Genomic DNA, 24,544 nt, shown 5'->3' on the forward strand with positions numbered 1-24,544 from the left:
ATTTTATGAACCACTAAGCTTATCATATTGATCTCCACCTTGTGTCAGTCAAGATGAAATTTACTGATACATAAAACTTCATATTTACCCCAGTAAAGGTCTATCATTGAAATGGTGTTGTGTCCAAATACTGTAAAGGTGATATATATAGGTTATATATATATATATATATATATATATATATATATATATATATATATATATATATATATATATATATATATATATATACTTCAGAGACTGAATGTGACCAGCCATATGCATTTCTTACAATAATCAATATACTGTTTGAAGTACTGTAATAAGTAAAGTTCATTGTATTTTTAAATATATATCACAGATCGCTTTATAATTTACCAGACAAAAGGCTCTTCCACACACCCACACACAAATGCTACTTACGTAAAATATCTGTATTGGAGTCACTGATATGCTAATGTCAAAAAGAGATAATAAATGTATTTTGTTGTATCTATAATTTAAGTGATGCAATATAATACTGTCTTCTATTAGACCACACATATTTAAGTAAAGACAACCATTCCAATACTGATCAATCATCCTTGCAGGGATTATATGGGGAAGATGGTCTCAAACACCCTTAATTGGGTTAGTAATATTAAAGTTTACTTGCCCATCGGTGAATTGGAGTTGTCCAGCATATGGAATGTCATTTCTTGCACATCATCTGCACACACCTTTCTATTTACCTTATAACTTTTTTTTCTGCTGATTTATTTATAAGGCCTATAGCAATTTTTTTTATATAATTTTAGACCCAAAAGCATTTATGGGATCACAATGATGTGTAAGGTCTTTACAAATGAAGAGCAGTTTGCCATGTAAATACTATATACATACACTAACACATATTTTACAAAAGACGATGGATGCAGAATAAAAACATTTCAAAGCATGAAATTAATTTCCTTCACTGACAAATTGAACAAAATCTACACTTCCCTCAATTTCATCATTCTGAGATAAGATTTTGCATCACTGAGAAATTTTCATACTCTTGATTTTATGTCAACAAACAATAATGTATTTTAACTTTCTGATAAAATTACTTTCATTTTACAATACAAACATAAATAACGACCAAACAATCAAACAAAGTATAGACATAATGCAATCAATGTGAATTTGATATATGCCTGAGAAGTAAAAATTTTTTTTTAAAACATTTATATAAATCTTGATTGATAATATAAAATTAGTTTTCTACCTTAACAGTCCATCTTATAACACAAATCCAATGACATATGACTTGCCTGTGGAATGAAAACATCCATTCAGACAAATATTACATAAAAAATACAAAGCTATTATTATTTGGCAGTGAACAGCTTTAACATTTAAAATATTTTATACATACATAGAGACACTAGTGTAGACACTAAACTGTCTTGTACATACGTACACTAGTGTAGTGTATACACTATACTGTTTTGTACATACAGACACTAGTGTAGACATTAAAATGTATTGTACATACAGACACTAGTGTAGACATTAAAATGCTGTTTGTGTGTGATTTGGATTTTTAATGTAGCTTTAACAAAAAATTCGGTCATATTGTTAAAATGTATGCAGTGAGACAGTTTATAGTGATGTCTAGCACTGGGATATCATGCCACAGACATGTAGCATCGTGTCCCACCCAGTCACATTATCCTGACACCAGGCCTACCAGTCCTAACACTAACCTCTTAATGCTAAGTGCCTAGCAAGGCAGCTGTTAGTACCATTTTCAGAAGTCTTTGGTATGACATGGCCAGGGTTTGAACTCTCTACCTCCTGCATCCAAAGTGGATGCTCTAACCACAAAGCCACTGGAGTGGTCCATTAAATTTTTCGCACATACATACACTAGTGTAGACATTAAAATATTTTGTACATACATACACTAGTGTTGACATTAAAATGTTTTGTACATACATACACTAGTGTAGACATAAAAACATTAGTATACATTTTTACAATATGCTGCAAAACAGTTTATTCATTTTAAAAAAATTCAATTTATTTTTATCATTGTAAAGGTCAAATTCACTGAAACACATTCAACCAACTTTCATTTCTAATCTTTTCCAACTTTTAAGTCCAAAATGGTCATAAAAAGAAAGTCATTAGACATAATGTATGAAAGTAATAATAAAAGGAATTCATTAAATTTCAAACAAAAACAAAAACATTCACACCTTTTCTAAGATTTTCAGATTTACTGACTTGATTACTGGATATAAAAACATATTTTACAATAACAATACTATGTGTACAAGTGCTTGTAAAGTTGACAATATCTCAATAGTCACAATGTTAAATCTTTAAGTATAAACTAGGATAAACAGGTTTTCCTTATAAAATGTTGTTTTCAATACTATATAATACATTACCCAAATTGTGTGTGTGTGTGTGTGTGTATCTCTGATTCAAATAAATGAACCATGAGGAAAATATTATCATTTTCCCAGTGTCACCACTGAAGAATAGATATGATGATTGCTGATGAAGGAAGTATTTTAGTAAATTTTCTCACAAAATACTTAACTGATCACATTAACATTAGGAAATTATTCTCTGCTATTCCCAAACCCAGCCTTCCTTGAAAGATGAATAAAACGTATTTTTGTCTGTTTAAAATTATAATATGGACAAAAGGTAGTAACTGTTACAGTTTAACCATCAATCATTCCCGGTAGCTTGCCACCCATTTCCTTGAAGTTTACAAGTTCAATCTTGAGTGAAAGCTGTAAAAGGATGTTCGTGTTTGCGGAGATTGGTGGAAGGCATTTCTAGTAATGTTACTGGGTAAGTATTTTTGGAGAAATGTAATGTACTAATTCAGTTTCCTTTCTACATCAAATATATTACCCATTCACATTAACATTAGGTGAATAGGTATGCGGAGGAGGAATTGCTTGATCATCCAAACTCTACCCATATCACCCTGTAGGAGCATGGTGACTGCTTGATCATCCAAACTCTACCCATATCACCCTGTAGGAGCATGGTGACTGCTTGATCATCCAAACTCTACCCATATCACCCTGTAGGAGCATGGTGACTGCTCTACAGAAAGGATGAACTTCTCCTACTGTAAAGTTAAAAACTGAAGATTATGCATTTCAACACATGATAGGGCAATCCTTGTGGAGTCCTGCACTGGACTATCACCTTACATTCAAGTTTCCCAGGTAATTTCAGCAAAACTGCAAGGTCATGCCCAGCCAGGGCTGAGGCTATGCTGTCATGAAAGACGCATGGATAACTGTCTGTCCAACAACAAAATTTAGCTTTCTCCTTTCTGTGACCATGGTACACAAAAAAGCTGGAGAAAGTAGGCTGAGCATGCCAGCAAACTGACTTCGCTTGAGTCGAGGCATTACTTTTAAAGGCAGGCTCATGGAAATAGCTTATATTTTGTGAGCTGAAATCTTTATATGTCATACCGGATCTGGTGATAGTTCAGAGTTCCCCTATCTAATAACCCTTTAGCTATGCAGCCATTACTTCTCAGGTTATATTTCACTTTCTTGTCTTAACTACAAGAAAGAGCCTTTGAGGGTAAATGCAGCTGTTTTTTGTATACTTCTTTATTGTTATATAAAATTGTTTTGAGATAAATACATATAATACATTAACAAGATCTATGAATAAAAAAATAAAATACATCTGGAGTCCCAGATGAATTTTAACTGTGAAAACTGATTCTCCTAAAATGATGCATAATGAAAGACCACCTGTCTTGATAGAAATATTTGGTTGCAAAAGGGCTGGGCTCTCAAGATAGGTTTGGCTGTATTGTATATAACCTGCTGATAAGGAACCATTTGAAACATTTTTGTTCCAAACAAGCAGAATTTCAATATAAACAATAAGAAATACTGTTATACTTAAATCAATCAGTTACCTGGAGTGACATTATGATCAAGATTAGTATATGATCATTGCTTTACATACATACAAAAATATTCCTGTGTGTAATTTGACACAAACAAAGAAATTACAATAAAATCTGATAAGGCAACACTGGTCTGTAGTGCACTCAACATGAGCTTATACAAGCATCTTAACTTTTTTAGAAAACCATATCTCCAGTTTGGAAATGAATTGTCTAACCCTTCAATTTTAGCATTTTCCAATATAATGCCTACTATAAGTGACCACATCCATAATTAGAATAATTTCATTCTTTGAAATGATTAGGGTGCACAAAGATTTCCCATGGATTCTGGTAGAAAAATGTTCACATCCTGTTGCAGAGTTTGTCCCAGTAGGTGGCAGCAACAAGGCCACATCATAGCATGTGCAATGCAACCCCAATATCCCTTGGACTGTCAATCCATCAAACATGGACGAGAGTCACTGTCATGGTGGAAACAGTATAATCCTATCAAGGCAAGCTATTCCTAAATGCTACACTGCAAACAGACCATATAAATGATTTTAATCAGGTATGTAATGCTTACTGTTAATTAAAATAGGTAATGAACATAATTATCCTAGAAAAAACAACAATATCTGATTAACCATCAAAATATACAAAAGACTGCTCTGAAAAGGCCTTTAGTGAAATGCTTGTTTTCAGTCAGGAAGTACAGAAATAAATAACTGATTAGTCATAGTTTCAACTGTCTGTAATATCATTTACAACTAAATCAGTCATTCTGAACTTCTGCTCTTTGACTGTGACAGATACATTGTAGCTGACAATCCACAGAATCCAAATCCCTGCTGGTCAATTCTGAGATCAACTGCTGGATTGTGGTGACTTGTTATAAGGCATGTGCCTCAGGGCATACAGAAACAAACTCTGTTCTTCTAGGAACTGCTGGTCCTGGAAATACACATAATAAAATATATAAATCTTAATGTGGAGTGTAAAGAAAACAATACCGTATTTGCCGGCCTATAAGTCAATGCGGAGTATAAGTCAAATCAGCAAATCTGGCAAATTTTCCATACTTCATCCGTATAAAAGTTGATGCTAAGTATAAGACTAGGCCAGATCAATACCTTGGACTGCGGTTACTATAAACACCTAAATACACTGAAAAACTGAAATACACAAGTATTACACGTTCTCAGTGTATATATCAGTGTACACACAGGAGTTATGATTTTTTTTTACTGAACAGTAATAAAGAGCAAAATAAAATATGATTGGAGCAATTTTTATATGAATTATTTACTTTTTTCCTAGTTATAGCACTTGTTAATCAGTCATATTTTATTGGACAGGTATCATAAATGGCTGATCAATCATTCTGGAATCGAGGTGGTATGATAAAGATTGATTGTTCTAGAAAGGAGGTAATCCCCAGAATGGATGGTGTAAGTAGGTTTAATTCATATTAATCAAAAGTTAAAGTAAATATATAATTTTGGCAAATACTTTTGATTCTTTTCATTTTCATTCTGTGTATTTATTACTACGATTCTGTTAATCATATCTGTCGAATCAAGTACAATTTGAAATCTGTAGTCACGAAATGTATTCTAATTGATTTTCTCAGTTTTTCATATACTAGAATCAACTCTGTTCCCATTCCCTCCAAAACCGCAAGAAGGATTTTTCAATATTCTAAGACAAGTGAACACATTTATCACAGCTATCACCCATCATTTCCCTAAGTTTCAAGTTTGTATTTATAATGGTGTAGAAAGAGTTGTGTGACACAACACCTACACAATAATATAAGCATACACAAGGAGGATTTTAAAAAAGACATTTAAGAAAGAAAAAAATTTGGAAATATATGTACATAATAATATTTAAAAGAAAACATTAGCAGTTTAAAGTGCATAGTATAATTCATTAAATTTCATATTTTTTTCTGATGAATATGTGTGAACATTTAATGTGATCATGAAATAGTGGTATCACATGGTCTAAGCAGAATCTTCAAAAAGGACAGAAAGAAACCATTCTTGAATACCTTCATGGCCTCCACTTTAAACATGCGTATAGATCGATCATTCTTGATGGACTCTGTTACATTGTCCACAGTGTTAATTGACAGCTGGAGAGCAGGATCAAAAAGATGTGGGGTATATGTTGGTTGGTATGCTGGCATCAGCAGCCCTGGTGTGGTACCTGACAGAAAAGAATAAAAGATCTAGATACCAGCAAACAAGAGACCCAATTGGGCCTGATATTGCTCACCTTGTTGACATAACAGCTAATCATTTCACCAAGCAGGCTTGTGTAGTTGTAAGAACACAAACAGCAGCAGGGGGGGCGAATCCGACATTTTGTCCAAACGTCATTTGGCTTAATTAATACTTTCTGCACTCAGCGGATCCGGTGTCGTCAGCGCCTGGTAAAAAAAAAACGACGTCGTCGTCGTTGTCATCGTCGAGGGGCCAAATCGACAATTGTCCAGACGTCATTTGGTTTAATTAACACCTTCTGCGCGCCGATCCCAGCGTCGTCAGCGTCCGGTAAGCACAGCGACGACCGCGTCGATGTCATCGCCCCCCCTGCTGCTAAGTGGTTATTTACAATTTAACCGAATATTTGGTCAAGTCCGATACGATATCGTGTCCGAGGATCATGTAAATTTATCGTTACAAATCCATGTGGGGTCGACTGAGCATGACTAAAAAAGTTTCGAAAAACATTAAAGTCCATGTCACCGCCGCACCATGTCTGCCAAATATTTCGTAGCGTGTGTGTATCAACGCCGTTGAATACAGCAAGAATATTACAGTTGTCTCTGATTACTTTTGGAATCTGAGTGTATCGTTGAGTGACATATATCACGTCGGTGTTTTTATGCCTGCCTCTGGAAAATATCCTAGCTGGGTTTTTTTGATTGTCTAACATAACATCATCGTACACGACTAGATTGTTGACGTCGCCATCAATATCATCGATACCTGGTGCATCATTGATATCTGTAATAAACTCAAAAACATTTTTTTTAGCGATCGCTGATGCATTCTCGTTGAAATCTTTCAACACCTCGTAGCATCGTTGATCATCTACGCTAGGGGCGATTAAATACAACTTATCCCACTTCATCCATCTCATTATTAAATTAAGTAACAATTGCGTCTTGCCAGATCCAGATGGTCCGATGATAATCATCCGGATCGAGTTTGGTAACGCTGCAACATGCTTAACTGGTTCTCTTGTTTTAGTCGCTGAAAAGTCAATTATATTCATGTCTCTATACATAAATTATGGATCTATATTGTGTGAAGTGTAGAGTGCGTACTGGCACAAATGATATGACAACCGTTACAACAAAAAATAACAGATCGGCGCTTACTGGCAAGTGTGCACAATGCGGTAGAAAGAAATTTAGATTTATTTCTGCTAGACCCGGGGGTGTTTTAAAAAAAAGCGAGGAGGTGATATTGCAGCCAAGTTATCAAAACTCCCCGGAACCCCGTGGGCAAAGTATCCAGGAGAAAAGCACCTCCCAGGATATAGCTACTGTGGCCCCGGAACACGATTAGATATCAGACTCGATGATCAAAATCAACCCAAACCCGGTGAGTACCCAATAAATGCTATCGATAAGGCGTGTCATGCTCATGATGTTGCCTACTACAAAAGTAGCGATCTGCAACAGCGTCATATCGCGGACGTAAAATTAATTCACGCGTTAAATGCTATTCCCGATAAATCCGTCAAAAGAAAAATTGGCCTCATGGTTGGTAAAATCGGCTATGAAAGGTAAATTAATGATTGGAAGCGGAGCTTCTCGCGCTGGTAATTGAAAACGCTAGCGTTTATAATAACAATATGGAATCCATCTATTATTCTCCGAGAGGATACTGGAAGGGGAAGGCCGCAATTGGTAAGCTTGCAAGCGCTGCAAAAGTAACGAGGGCCACTGCGGCTAATTGGTTATCCAAACAGGCTATATGGCAAATTTATCTACCACCGCCTAAACAAATCAACTTCTCGCGCTTTGATGTCAGCGTACCTAATGAAGTTCATCAGGCTGATATACTATTTCTGCCGCATGACAACGGTTACAAATATGCGCTAACCGTAGTTGATGTTGCGAGTCGATACAAACAAGCGGAGCCGTTAAAAACAAAGTCAGCAACTGAAGTGGCCGATGCGTTTGCGCGGATTTATCGAAGAGGTCCTCTGCGCTGGCCAAATCTATTACAAGTTGATCCTGGTAGTGAATTTCGCGGCGCTGTTTTATCAACGCTGAAACATCATAGCGTCGCGGTACGACGAGGTCATACTGCGCTACATCGTGATCAGGCAATTGTTGAACGATTCAATCGGACTGTTGCTGAACGGTTATTTGGATATCAATACGCGAAGGAATTCATCCAAGAAAAACGATCTCGTGAATGGGTCAAAAGGTTGCCAGGCGTAATTGCCGCGTTAAATAACGAGATTACCCGAGCAATCAACATGAAGCCCAGCGACGCGATTAAAGAAAAGTATATACCCGGAAGATCAAAAAAAGATAGCGTTTCCAAGCCGATTCTCGGCGATGTCACTGTTAGATATCTGTATGAACCAGGAGAGCTTGAAGGCGGTAAAAAAAGAGCTACTGATCCTATCTGGAGTGTTACCACACATAACATATCAACGATAACACGATCAACTGGTAGACCACCGATCTATAGACTGGATTCAACTGCTCCTCAGCGGGGGTTTACACGCGAGCAACTACAAGTGATACCTGACGATACTCAATTACCCCCGCGTGGTCTTAACTAGCGCCGTTGCGTCTATTGCACTCAAGACAGGTCAACCTCACATTGTTTTTGACATGACCGAGACTGTTATCGATCCTGTCCACGGTAAATTGGCGAGCGTCTTTATCCGAATAACGCCAACTCATTATACAATTGCAACTCGCGCAGTGATTATTCTGTTGTTGTCGTAACGCAATTATTAATTCGGCATCAATATCAAAACGCCGTTGTTTTTTTTTATCCTGTTGGCGGTAACCCGAGAGTTTTCTATCAATGACGCTTGCATCGATGGTGACTCCGTCGGTGACTCCATCGGTGACTCCGTCACTGACTTCGTCAACAACAATTCTTCGAAGCTGATTTATTCTCCGTACTCGGGACACCGCAAGATAGACTAGATTGGACCATTCGATGCGATTATCAACTATCCAAACAATTGTGTCCGTGATGGTTAGTCCCTGCGAGGAATGTATTGTTGTTGCGTATCCTAGCGTCCACGGGGATTTATCAGCACGTAGCGCGTCCTCGACGACGCTGATATCAACGAGCACGATATCATTCAGCACGAGAATTTGTTTTTCTGTCCCCGACAGTGTCGGGGCCGGGATTTCAACTTCAATGTTCTGCCGCCGTGTATCCGCGGGTCTATAACATAACGGCACTGGACGCGTTGGAAACTTTTCCTTATGCAACGTAAACAACCTCCGCTGAAGTGTGTCCCTGACTATCTTTCTACTCGCTACAATCAAATCGTTTGGTTTCCATGTTTCCCAGAATTCATTTAACGGCGTTTCCGGAATCACCTCGCGGATTATTTCACACTGAATTCTATCCGGCTGTAATCTGATTAATTTTTTAACCTCACGCAGTTGTTCATCAAGTGCTCGGTAATCAGTATCGGTTTCTTCATAATAGTCCACAAAATTCTTTAACCAATCATGTGGACCCTCGCCGACAAATGGTGGTGGTTGGCCATGGTCGCCACACATGATTACCGCTGTATTCGCGAGCAGCAACCAATCAAGAAACATTCGTAAAGTATCTAACGAAACAGTACATATCTCATCCCAAATGATAACCCCAGGAATAAATTTTTCACCCATTCGATCAGGAGTCCACTCACCGCCGCTGTATCGAAAAAAGCTGTGATAAGTAACGGCATCAACATTTCGTTGTTTTATTTCTCGCGCTAGTCTATGGGTCGGTGTAAGCACGATTATACTTGCCCGCGTTCGAAATAATTCAATTGCCCGAGTCGTCTTTCCTGACCCGCCACAGCCGCTTAAATAAACCGTCTTGTGTCTACAAATTGGATCAGAACACTGTGGTGCATTAGACCATTCCGATAATTTATCGCCGCGTAGGTAATTGTTCTCAACGGTGACATCTGCTGACGGGGAATAATCGCGTCGTATTTCATTTTTAATTCTCCATGTACCCCAACTCTCGTCCGGACTAGTAAACTCGGCTACGTTTTCCTTATACGCTACGTCAACATAAAACGAATCAACGGCTACTCTAACCGCGGTGTTAGGAAATCTATTTATCATCGAGAATAAATTGATAGCGGCGTAACCCAGCATAGACGCCCTCAAATGCGGGTATGCCGGGCTGTCTCCATTGCTGTAGGTAACAACTGTACCCAACCTTGTTCCATTGGACAAGAAAGCTGTTTCGCAGTTCACGTATCTATTTTTCGCCACTGCGTCCTTGATTACGAAATCATATTCTGCGTCATCTATAATCAGCCGTGAGCAATATCGTTTGTAGTCGTGGTTTTTTCCACCTTGTGTGAACTTACCGATTATTCTTCTACCGAGATCTTTTGCCTCATGGTTTCGTTGGTTGAATATCCTCCTGGACCATTCGATGATATATTCCTCGTCGGCATCAATGTGTTTTCTGGATTCGTCAATTATGCTATCTAGACGCTCCGGTTCTGGTAACCAGACTTCAGTCTCCGCCCGGTATGATATAATCGCGTCACTGACAATCAACGAAACTAGCATGCTACAATCAATCATATACCGTAGCAGCGCTATTGGCAGCCACTTCTTTTCAGCCATGTGTCTACCGATCCAAATATAACAACAGCGATGAAGTCCTGCCGCGAATTCAAATGATACTATGCGAGCGAATCCGGTTAAATCAAAATCAGGCAGTGGTCCATTAATAGCAACACGAGTCATTTCATGTCTGGGGTGTCCAAATCGTTTGAAATACTCAGCGGCGGATCCATACCCGAGAAAACTCGCTGGATAACAGGCAACCATATCAACCGAGATCATAGCGTCGCGGTTGTATTCAGTGTTCCATAGTCCACCGTGATAGTATTCCAAACAACTGGATTGTACATCCGGTAGAAATTCCTTGCGAGTTGGACTCCACGCATTTTTCCTCGCTGCAACATGAGCCGCAACCGATGGAATCGTAAAACAATTTGTTAGCAGTTGTTCATCATGCTCTTCAAATTCCATGGCGGTTTTTTTCATCCTGTTGTGAAACGCTTCAGTGCGATATAATTCGCCGTTTGGTCTTACAAACTGATCAAAGGTATCAGCGCTGCGAAGTAACCACACTGATACAGGGTCGTTTTTACACAAATAAGCGATAGCATCAAATAGTTTCCTCTCCGCGAGAAACCCGTTCTCTTCCAGGAATTCCCCCGGGATATACTTTACCGTTCTATCCCGTGGAAACACTGTGATCGCGGGCGTCCACGCGTGTTCGTTATGATCAATAATTTTGATTGGGGATCCATTTGATTTGTACTTCGATTCGTATAATACTTCACCGGTTATCGTTGTAACGGTTATTGGAAATCTCAACGACGTTTCTAATCTCGCTATGTCGCTGATGGTTGCTCCACGCTCGTGCACTGTCTCCTCCCACCGGTTGATTTTGCTACGTCGTAAATCAGTCAACTTGTTTCCTCGACACGCATTTGTAAAATGCTCTGTTACTCGTTCTGCTACACAATTTATCCCCGTTGACTGTTTCATCGGCGCTAGTTTTCCGATATCAGGTTTCTTATTTAACGGGTATATTCCATAAACAACTGCTGTTTCAGGATACGCTCGTTCATAGTATGGTCTGTCAATTCCGGTTAACAACCCCCGCTTGGAGTCGCGGCTAACAATGACTGTTTTCTTTTCGCTGAGAACTGGTTCAAATTTATCACGTATGATCCAATCACCTGATTCCACCCGGACAATGAATTTTACTCTGAAGAAATACCTTTTACCGTCAAGTTGTGATATTATCGTTGCTGCGCGGTTGTCGTTCATGGTAGCATCAACAACGCCATCAATTCGAAATGTTGACCAACTATGAGATGCACCATCACGCTTGAATTCATCGATACAATCGCGTATTTTACTCAACAGGGTTCTATCGTTTATTAACGCTTTTGGTGTGTCCTTGAGGACTCTATCGAAATTGAACTTAATATTTTTCCGGGGCTTAATTGCTGCTAATCTCTCGAACTCATCCATATAATTAAAACAAGTATTTAAATGAAAGAATATAGTATAATGAATCACTGTAAATGGTTGATGATTGGGTCGACAACCCCGTGCAATAAATCATGTAGAGGTGAATTCTGCGGGTACCATTTACAAAGCGTTCGTAATGGTTCTCTTGGTCCCCTCCCGTGCTTGGTTTGCCACGTCGGTGTAAGAGGAAAATCGCAGTTGTGTATTAATTGTGGCGGAAAGCGATACAGGGAACTAAAACGCTATTATGACAAGCGAATTAAAAACGCCGTCATTGACCCCACCGCTGACTTCGTCATCAAAACCCCCCAAGACTACGTTGAAAGATTTATAATTAAACCAAATAATAAATTAGACAAATAGTAATATTATACAAATGGACCAAGAATTTCAGCCGCATCCTGTGCTCGTCAATTACGAGGCATCTCGCAACGGCATTGTTAGAAACCGCAAACTGAAGAAGCCGGTTGGTACCGTAAGTAATCAGGGGTATCTGGTGTTTGGTGCCGGAAAGAAGAAGTACCATGTTCATAGGGCGGTATTTGAGGTATTCAACGGATTAATCGAAAATGGACTTGTGATTGATCATATTAATAATAATAAGACTGATAATTCTCTTATAAACTTGCAAGCTGTCTCGCAGAGTCAAAATACCAAAAAAGGCCAAACCGGTAAATACCCAAAGAAAGCAAAACCCGTAAAGTCATTTGATACAACAACTCACGAGGAAAAAATATTTCAGTCGATGAATGAAGCCAGTAGATACTTTGACATTTGTATCGCCTCAATACGAAAAGTAGCAGAACGAGTATATCAAACAGCAATCTCAAAAAAGACCGGGCATAGAATTCGATTTTCATATGTAGATACGAAGTCACCGGCGCCTATGGCGCTGACGAAGTCGCCATGACAATAAATTGTCCATTCCGGAAGAAAACGAATTATTAAACACCTTCGGAATTGATACGCGGGGTTTCATTTTTTTTTATTTAAAAACAAGATGTTTTATAGGAATAATGAATATCGAAGACATCAATAATATATTAGCCGAGATTTCAAAATTAAAAAATCAAGGAATTGAATTATCTGATGGTCTCGACAGTGAAAAAATATTATCCGATTATGAAATTATTAACGAGCAATCAAAACGGGGGCGTTTTACCCTGGCCCGCGAGTACTTTTTTGTAAAACGATTACAACATACGATTAATGAAAACTTGTACCACAATGACGCAAATGCATTCATTGGACTATTTACTGCCGTTGAAATAATACGAAAAAAACTCGGACGTGTTTATGAACGACGCCGGGAGATTTCTAGCAAGATCAAAAACATTAGAAGGATTATAGATGAAAACTCCGGCGAGAAATTAGAAATTGCTTCGCAATTGCAATAATGGTAGGCGAATCACTTACTACTCGGCTAGCCAGAGAGCGGCTAGCGGCGCTTAAAAAGTTCATACCGTTACGAGACAGGGTCCGAGAGCAACTTCAAACGCGGCAGCAACTACAAACCGATTTTACTGTTGGAAGCGAACAACTCTTTGCCCCGGTAACTAAAGCGACCAAAGATGTTACGGCGGCAACTGTACCCGTCCTCGATGCGCTTGAAAAGATAGCGGCTCAGACCGAACAAACAAAAAGGTCTTTAGAAACACTCCCTGCAAAAATAGCGGCTGCTGCAACACGGAGGCCACCACCACTCGCTATAACCGAACCACAAGAACCTTATGTTACAATGGCCGACGAGGAAGAACTAGGCGCCACCGCAAGAGAACCAGAAGAAGAAATACCAGAAGAAGAAATACCGGAAGAAGAAATACCAGAAGAAGAAAAAGAGAGGAGTATACCCCGTAATGTACTTAAGAAGAGCACAAGGGATCAAATTAGAGGCTTCAGCAAGGAGGGGGAAGAATTAATTGATTTTACTGTCTCCAATTTTGCTAAGAGCATACGAGATAAGGAGCATATCAATGGCGGTTATGAGAAAAATATAAAGTCGTTAAAGGATTGGACAAGAATGGTGCATTTAGCGAGGATACACAGGGACGAAATACCACGTGGTGGTGGTCCCGATTACGACGCATTCCACAAGAAAGTTGAAAAAAGGGTAAAACAAAAAAAAGGAAAAGGATACTCTGTTGGTAAAGAATCCTACGGCGTTACCTGTCCTAACAGTGTTCTCAGTGATATATCACGGCTAGAGGTACTAATCGGAGGAAAACGAGCCGGAAATAACTCTCCGGAAATAATCAATGAGGCCGCTGATATTTGCAAGCGGTTATTTACGGGCGGTATCATGGACGTTAGTGCGTATCGAACGCTCATAGACGAACTCGTGGATGATTAAAAAAATTATCGTTTTTGTTAATTCTGGGCGTTTTTGGTCGTTTTTTGACCGTTTTTGGTCGTTTTTTGACCGTTTTTTGCCATTTTTTGACCGTTTTTGGTTGGTTTTTGAGGGCAAAAACCCCAGGAAATCATTTAGAGAAAATCGATGTTTTTGCTGAAAAATCGAAAAAAAACGACTATAGGCAACAAAAAATGACCAAAAATCAAGAAAAAACCAGAAAAAAAACGGATATTGAGGGCAAAAACCCCAGGAAATTTTGATAAAATTTATTCCGGTTTTCCACACGGCGGTGGGAAGGGGGTGATCAATCACTGGTGATCACAATCACTAATTGAAAAACCGGTGTTTTTATAATAAAGATGATCATACACTACAACCACGATAAACCAGTACTCGTCTACGTGGTAAACTCGCGATTGCCTGTTTACCGCGCGTACTATGGAGATGGTCTCGGTAGCACCATTGCGGGGTTATTTACAAGAATGGCCCCAAAAGTAGCGCCGTTAGCCAAACAATTAGGAATGAAGGCTATTGATGTTATTCGTGATAAGGGTATTAGTGCTATTGGAGATGTTGCCGGAAAGGCGCTTTCTGCAGCAAAGGACAAACTAATGTCGTTGGTGAGGAGAAAAAAACAGAAACCACCGGTGATGCCATCAACGACAGTGATGCCTGCGAATGTCAGTAAAGTAATAAATAACGCCGTGGAAGAAAAACTAGCGTCGTTGGTAAACAATAATCAAGATGACATCGCAAACATAATAGCGGGAAGTGGTTTAAAACCACGACGATGATTTAGATGCATCAGCGTATTATTAAATAAAATGTTTAAACGAACAGCTGACCCGGCATTTGATATGGACGCACCAGTGCACAAGGATGATTCTGTCCGTAATTATCAATTTTATTCCTATCATGCAGTACAACCCGACATACGATCGCGAATTGAACTTCAAGTCCATGATACCAGTAAATATTTTTTACCGTGTGAAGCGTTTATTGAAATCGAAGGAGAACTTGTAACAGAGGCCGATACTCCTGCTGTACCAGCACCGTATCCAGATGGTACCAAAGTTGGCTTAGTCAATAACGGCGTAATGGCGCTATTTGAGAGCGCAAAATATCTCATTGACGGGCGAGAGATCGAGTCTATAGAACGCGATGTTGATGTTGCTACAACAATAATCGGGCTAGCAAGATATTCCGACGATTATACAAGATCAGCGGGTCCATCTATGATGTTTGCAAAGGATACTAAAAACACTGCTGGAAACTCGCAATTTGTGGTAAGACGACCAAGAAATAATGCTAATAACGCTGATGCTGATGTTGAGAATATGATTATAAACAACGATCCTAATTTTAACATCGGAGCTGCAACACGCATATCAATGTTAACAGGGGCGCGTAGATCTTTCTCATGCGCGATTCCACTGCATCATATATTTGGATTTTGTAGGAACGTGCGAAAAGTTATCTACGGAGCAAAGCATACCGTGGTGCTTGTGCGAAAAGGTGATGATAGAAATGCAATTTGGAGAATTCCAGCGGATCTTGCGAATCCAAATAATGACCCTGGTAAAGTCGTTTTAACTAAAATATTATTGTGGATGCCAGTAATGACTCCATCCATTACCACAGAGGCACGATTGCTATCCTTTATGGAGCAGGGAGGAAAATCATTACTAAGTTGGTTAACAACAACAACAGATACTAAGCAATCAAATATCAATGGTATATTCACATGGAACCTGGCATCACAACAAGGCATTTCGGCTCCGCGTCATATATTTGTTGCGTTGCAGGATATGACGAGAGTTGATAATCAACTATCCAGCCATATGATATTTGATCGATTAGGCGTTACTGACGTCTCGCTGAGAATAAACGGCCAGCAGGAACCATCCGAGGATATACAACTTAATTACGGTCAAAACCATGTCGCACGTGTGTACCATCGGTTGCTGTCATATATGAGTCGTGATCAAAACGTCGACACTGGTTTGCAAATATCACAACATGATTTCAAAGAACTATATCCGATCTATTACTTTTCGCTGGAACATCTTGATTTAACAAGACAATCCGTCGTTGATATACACTTCCGAGCTAATGTAACTCGCGGCGCTATTGCTAATTATAGAGCTATTGCTGTCATCCTCAGCGATAAATCAATGCTGCTAGAAGGTGCTGGCGGACGAATGAGAATCGTTGATGCGCCAGTGGAAAACATGTAATTGAAAGCACAAAACGCGTTTACAATAAAATGTCGTATAGTGTCGTCAGTGTAGAGTTGACTGATGGTCAAGTCAAGAAATTACGATCAAAGTCGGCTAAACAATGCGGAACCACAATAACGCTGAAGCCGTCACAGATGGCAGGTGGTAATCATAAGATATCGTTGACGGCGCGTCAAATAAAACATTTCAATAATGCGATGAAGAATAAAAAGGGTGTTCAAATAGATTTTTCAGCCGCAGCAATCAAAAACATGGAAAAGACCGGTGGGATATTTCCGCTGTTAGCTGCGATTCCAGCGTTGATTGCCGCGGCCGCACCAGCAGTGGCTAAGGCGGCGGCGTTAGGAGCCGTTGGTACCGCGGCGGGAATGGCACTGAAAAAGGCAACCGGGAAAGGCTACAAAAAAAAACGACCCGTGGCCGGAAAGGGTCTAAGACTACCGGGAACTCCGTATTCATGGTACTCGGGAAAGGGTCTAAGACTACCGGGGACCGTTTATTAACGCAAGAGTCTATGACCCCCATGTCTAATTTTGATTTAATAGACGCCGCAAACGCGCTAGCGATAAAAAACTTCAGAGGTGTTTTTATGAGGGATCAATTACCGGCGGCACCAAGGAATATTGAAACAGGCATAATTAACCTCGATGGGTCCTCCGGAGCGGGAACTCATTGGGTTGCGTACGCGATTGATCCGCGTGCGATCGTCTATTTTGATTCATACGGGTTAGCCCCGCCAAACGAGTTCATGCGGTATATCCGGGCGTGTTCAGCCCGGGCGTTTTATTCCACGTTGCCAACACAGCGATTAAGTGACCCACCGATATGTGGCCGTGAGGCATTGAACGTACTCGCGGCGATTTCATCATCGCGAAAACCACCTCATGTAGTTGTAAACGAATACACTAGTGGGGTCGTAGGGGCCCGGCGGGTTAATTAGAAACGCCGTTTTTTTTACAATAACGATGATTGATATTTGGGGACGACCGGTTTCGGCGCTGAAAGAATCCACGGAAACGCTCGCCACCGATGACATAAAAAAACTAATCGAGGATGAAATCGCTGATACGTTGAATTTAACCAGTGTTGACCCAGGTGAAATAGTCGTATTTCAAGACCGCCAGGGTAAATTGAAATCCAGTAATGTGTCGCTGGATGACGTTTTAATACGACAGCGTGACGCCGCCGAGGGCACTATCGCGTTGTATACCGGCGACGGACGACTCAAACCGGGTGAACATATATCGGCGGTAACATTAGTCAAAGACGGTTTTATAAGGTTGGATAGATCGGTGACCGAACTCGACGCGCAGGTGAAAAAATCTGCCACCGAGGTGAAAAAATCTATCACCGATATACAGCTCACTACCGCTAGTTTTTTCGGGACCCCGACGGTAACCGAACCGAATATTACAACAATAAGGAATACTATTTTGGATTTTGCAACGCTGTCGGGCCAATTTTACACGTTGCGAAAAAATGTTAACAGGATCGATGACAACTTTGATAAATTCTTTGGTAAAAAAAATACCAAGCTGGATGAGATTACAACAACTATAAATGATATCACTGCGTATGGACAGGAAATAAAAACAATCAAACTTGATGTTGCAGAGAACAGAGATGGTGTAGTAGTACATGAGCGGGAAATAGAAATAATCGGCGCTAATGTTGCAACGATCATAAATAATGTAGACTCGCATAGACGGAAAATAGAAACAATCAAAACTGATGTTACAATGATCATAAATAATATGAGCGCGCATACACAGGAAATAGGAACAATCAAAACTGATATTGAAGCGAACAAAAAGGGTGTAGACGCGCATACACAGGAAATAGGAACAATCAAAACTGATATTGAAGCGAACAAAAAAAATATAGACGCGTATTGGCGGGGAATAGGATTAATTAAAACTGATGTTGCAGCGAACAAAAAAGGTATAGACGTGCATACATATGAAATAGGAACAATCAAACTTGATGTTGCAGCGAACAAAAAAAGTATGACCGAGAATACACGGGAAATAGAAACAATCAAAACTAATGTTGCAGCGAACAAGAATAATATAGACGCGAGTTGGCGGGGAGTAGGAATAGTTATAACTGATGTTGAAGCGATTAAAGACAGACTACCGAGAATGGCAGAGCAACTCGAAAAAATAAAAATCCCTCATGAGAACATCATCAACACAGTATACACAATTCGACATGGATCATTCAATTGGACTCCTACACAGAATACAGTAAATATCACCGCAACTGTTAAGGGCATTTATCGATTGACACTGGTTTCAATAATGCAGTTTAATATATTATCGTCGAGTTCATCCGGGTCTAACAATACAATATCAACAATTATAGACAGGAACGCAACTGAACAGTTTACAATTTATGCCGTTGATGGAAATTTAGCCGGGGCAAACATTACATGGTATGTGGAATTTGTAGCGAATCTAAGTAATTAAAAACACTAGCTCTTTTAAAATAAAAATGACCACCAGGGTAATTGAATCAGAGGTATCACCAACGTCACATCAATATCGATTCGATACCGCAAAAGAATTCTCCGCGAATTTGAAAACGCTTTCCGAACAATACCGCGCAAAAATAAAAAAATACCGCCGAAAAATAACCGCCATCGACGCGGTCGTGTACTCGGTGTCGGGTATAGTAGCCGGTACCGGTGTTATTTTATCCACGGTGACCACGATAGCCCCGATCGCTGTTCCAATCGCTATCTCCGCGATGACAACAATTGCTGGAGTCGCCAACGCAATCACTAAAAAGATATCATCGTGTTTTCAGAAAAAACTCGACGAGTATACAGTAAAACATCAAATAGTATCCGACGCGTACTCGAAATTATCCGGGTTGATCTCATTATCGATTGATAATTTGTTCATATCCGATGTTGAATTCTCCACGATGGTCCAGTTGTATAGCTCCGCGATGTCAAAAATAGAGGATTTTCAACTGGAAGCCGGAACCACTTCAATGACCTAAAAACAAGATTCGGTGTTGAAATTAAACACTAAAAACAACGAATAATAATAATGTCGCTGAACCCCGAAGGGTTTCAATTACTTCAGCGGATCGCGGAGAACACCACTCCGGTACAAACAAATATGATATCGATAACGTCAACGAAGCCAGAATTCAGTGTGAACTTCCCGTCGCCGGTTCCAGTGAAGGAAATAGCGCTGGCAAAATTGCGAATATATCACAGTTGGCCTAATATCCGAGCGGACGCATTTAACGGACAACAACCTAATAACTCGCTGGTTTTTGCATGGACAAATAAACCCGATGGAACCCCAGACTGGAAGGAGGTTACAATACCAACTGGGTCATACCAAGTAGAACAAATCAATAAAGAATTTCAACGCAGGATAAAATCGATCACAGGAAAAGAATCAAAAATCGCTATTACGGTTCATGAACCGACGTTATCGTCGACGATTGAAATAAGCACACCGGGGTATATGGTTGATATTTATAACAGTTCAATAAGAACCATACTAGGATGGCCTAAGAATCCACCCGCGGACACCCCCCCCATCAACTATCCTCAGACACGATAACGGAGATGGTGGTAGGCATATTGCTCCATACAACGTAAATATTGCATCGGTGATAGCAATCAATCTGGTGTGTGATGTTATCGAAGGGAGTTACCAGGTGGATACCAAGCAATCAAATCAGGCTCAACAGGGGTACATCCTTTATTCATTTTCACCAACAGCCCCTCCGGGATTTTTAATCGTTGAGAGCCCGATTAATCCGGTCTATATGCGATGCCATAATCGGCTTTTAACGAGAATTAATTTCAGACTTACCGATCAGTCAAATAACCTAATTGATCTGCAAGAGGAGGAGTTAGTGATCACTCTCTTTGTAAGATCATAGCAGCAGGGGGGGGCGATGACATCGACGCGGTCGTCGCTGTGCTTACCGGACGCTGACGACGCTGGGATCGGCGCGCAGAAGGTGTTAATTAAACCAAATGACGTCCGGACAATTGTCGATTTGGCCCCTCGACGATGACAACGACGACGACGTCGTTTTTTTTTTACCAGGCGCTGACGACACCGGATCCGCTGAGTGCAGAAAGTATTAATTAAGCCAAATGACGTTTGGACAAAATGTCGGATTCGCCCCCCCTGCTGCTCAAACAAAGTAACCTATCTCTTGTAAATTTAACCTATTTAACTGGGAAAAACTTTTTTCTAAAGACAATGAGTTATTTATAAGCATAATGAAACTTGTCCAAGAACTTGATTATGAAAACTCATTTACCCAGTTTTATAAACTGGATGAGAAATATAGTCTCTAGATCTAGACAGTTAACAAGTTCAGCCAATCAGATGCAAAATCATCTTATTTATACATGCCGATCTCACTTATTATAGCACATGCTGAAAATGATGACATAAGTTTATTTACCAAACTGGAGCAAAACCCAACTGAAATATGGTTTCCTGAGTTGTTGTTGTTGTTGTAGGGTTTAACACCATTTTTCAGCACACGATAGGCTATACATGGTGGCCAGTATTAATGATGGAGGAAGAACCCGTGAAAAGCCCGGAAAGAACCACCGACCCACGAGAAGCTACTGGCAAGCTTTCTCACATACCCACATTGGCTGAATCCGAGACTCGAACCCTTCCTGAGTTGTAACACACCAGCCAATTACATATATATGTAGAGACCTTGTTCATAATCAAACTCTTCCAAGGTCTCAATGGTCTAAGAAGTTTCATCAAAATTCTGACAGAAATAGAGTTACTAAAATTTTGACAAGTTCAGTCAATCCGATGCAAGATCACAAGATTAATTCATTAATATGTGTGAATTTCACTCACAATCACACTCAAACAAGATTTTGAAGATATAAGTCTATTTACCAAGTTTGATAAAATCCAATCAAACATATGATGGTAAAAAACTTGGCCTGTTAGATGCAAATTCACTTCTTAATAATTCAGAGGCCTTGCTTATTATAAAAATGTATTCCTCATCCTGAAAATATTAGCTTCTTTTTTACTATGTCTGATTAAAATTGGAAGAAGAGATACTTCTCTCAAGTGTTATGAAACTTGTTATGCATTGATCTTGCTTATAATAAAACATTATGGATATACTGATGATATAAGTCTATTTACCATGTTCAATAAAAAAAAGTCTGTTCAGAAACAGACTAGCTCAAATGTTGACCAACCAAGTCAATCAAATACAGGATCACATTGTTAATATGCATGAATCTGTCAATGAGACATTGATAATATAAGTCTATTTATTAAGTCTGATTAGAATAGGATCAAAAATACAGTCTTTAGTGTGGCAACAATCTCAGCAAATCACATGCAAGATCACTTGCAAAGTTGAATGATATTAGCCTATAATCCAAGTTCCCTCAAAACTGAATGTAAAAAATATGGCTTTCAAAGCAGTATCAAGCTAACCTAATCAGATGCAAGATCACATCAATACTAGTGTAAATCTCACTCATGATCAAAATCATCCACAACAAATATAAACCTATGTTCCAAGTTTGATCAAAATCAGAGAAGAAATGTGGACTTGAGAGTGGTAACATGCCCAGTCAATCTGATGCAAGACTGCCTCATTAAAATGTGGGAATCTTGCTCGTTATCAATAATCATCTGAGGTTTAGATTATATAGGCTTACATTCCAAGTTTGAACAAAATAGATCAGAAACATGGCATTGATGAAGGACAAATGCAGGGGTATACCATAAGCCAAGTGGCTAGTTAAGCTAAATAGTTTTGCCTATATCCTTCCCTTTTGTTATTAACTGTTGCCATAAAAGGCAAAATAACAAAGATATAATTTGTCCTTGCAATCCAAAACAAAATGTGTTTATCATAATGGGGAGTTATTCCGAGAAATTATGGGACAATCATCAAAAGACAAGCACATGAAGTGATTCAAGTAAAAATTATTAGTGTACTGTTTATAAGCAAAAATATATGAGACCAAGAAAACAAATAAATAAAAAACATCAAGAAAATACAGCAGAAACATCTTCCTTGTGTTGTATTTATTAAAGCTGACAATTGTAAATCTAAGCATCCATAAAAAAGGCTTACTCTCTCTGCTCTCAAATACACAAATACATAAAATGACTTTCTGTTTGAAACAAAACGTTTCAAATCACTCAAACTGAACACACATTTATCACTATCAAGGTGTCAGAATAAATCACACCACCATAACTGTCATATCACAGCATGTCACAGGAAATACATAAACTATCACTCCCAGATCACCTAATACAATTAGAACTTTGTATCATTTTCACATGAATTCTGAGTATTCAGAGTACTTTGACATATTTTTTTTAAAGTGCAAGTCCTAGGCTACACTTTCACAAAAAATTACAACCAGACATTACAAGCATTTCAGTGATCTAGATCTTTGCTAATTAAACAACAGTTCAGCTAAACAATTAAGATATAAAATGTTATTTATCTTGAAATTGGAATCTGACAAGAAGTGACATAATAGCAAAATATGAGGTAAATAACAGGAATGACTCTGCCAGATTAGAATTGTTAGCATCTCTGTAAACAGTGTTATTAGTCTCTAACAATACAAATCAATTACCATGGCCATTCATCAATCCTTAACAATGAGCATAAATTACCACAGCCATTCATTGGTCCTTAATAATAAGCATAAATTACCACAGCCATTCATTGGTCCTTAATAATAAGCATAAATTACCACAGCCATTCATTGGTCCTTAATAATAAGCATAAATTACCATAGTCATTCATTAGTCCTTAATAATAAGCATAAATTACCATAGTCATTCATTAGTCCTTAATAATAAGCATAAATTACTGCAGCCATTCATTAGTCCTTAATAATAAGCATAAATTACTATAGCCATTCATTAGTCCTTAACAATAAACATAAATTACCACAGCCATTCATTGGTCCTTAATAATAAGCATAAATTACCATAGTCATTCATTAGTCCTTAATAATAAGCATAAATTACTGCAGCCATTCATTAGTCCTTAATAATAAGCATAAATTACTATAGCCATTCATTAGTCCTTAACAATAAACATAAATTACCATAGCCATTCATTTGTCCTTAACAATAAGCCATTCATTAGACCTTAACAATAAGCATAAATTACCATAGCCATTCATTAGTCCTTAATAATAAGCCATTCATTAGTCCATAACAATAAGCATACATTACCATAGCCATTCATTAGTCCTTAATAATAAGCATACATTATCACAGCCATTGATTAGTTCTTAACAATAAGCATAAATTACCATAGCCATTCATTAGCCCGTAACAAATAACCATAAATTACCATACCTATTCATTAGCCCTTAAAAATAAACATAAATTACCACAGCCATTCATTAGTCCTTAATAATAAGCAAACGTTACCACAGCCATTCATCAGTCCTTAACAGTAAGCATAAATTTCCATAGCCATTCATTAGTCCTTAATAATAAGCATAAATTACCCATAACCATTCATCAGTCCTTAATAACATGTATAAATTACCATAGCCATTCATTAGTCCTTAATAATAAGCAAACATTACCACAGCCATTCATCAGTCCTTAATAACATGCATAAATTACCATAGCCACTCATCAGTCCTTAATAATAAGCATAAATTACCATAGCCATTCATTAGTCCTTAATAATAGGCATAAATTACCATAGCCATTCAATAGTCCTTAGAAATAAGCAAACGTTACCACAGCCAT

At 38.8% G+C, this 24,544-nt stretch overlaps 1 protein-coding gene across 1 annotated transcript in view; it reads right to left on the bottom strand.

The window, feature by feature from the left end:
* Positions 1 to 236: 236 nt before the first annotated feature.
* LOC149805973 (fas-binding factor 1 homolog) overlaps positions 237 to 24,544 on the bottom strand; it is a 128,817-nt gene continuing 104,509 nt past the window's right edge. Inside the window, exons 28-29 of the mRNA XM_089950770.1 lie at positions 5,946 to 6,103; positions 237 to 4,843 (exon numbers count right to left, since the gene is read on the bottom strand). Coding sequence (XP_089806896.1) covers positions 4,757 to 4,843; positions 5,946 to 6,103 — 245 coding nt within the window. The 3' untranslated portion in view covers positions 237 to 4,756. The remainder of the gene's footprint in view (positions 4,844 to 5,945; positions 6,104 to 24,544) is intronic.

This window comes from Sinohyriopsis cumingii, chromosome 2 (genome assembly GCF_028554795.1).
Source record: "Sinohyriopsis cumingii isolate HCF-2022 chromosome 2, ASM2855479v2, whole genome shotgun sequence".
In the NCBI taxonomy this organism is placed as follows: domain Eukaryota; kingdom Metazoa; phylum Mollusca; class Bivalvia; order Unionida; family Unionidae; genus Sinohyriopsis; species Sinohyriopsis cumingii.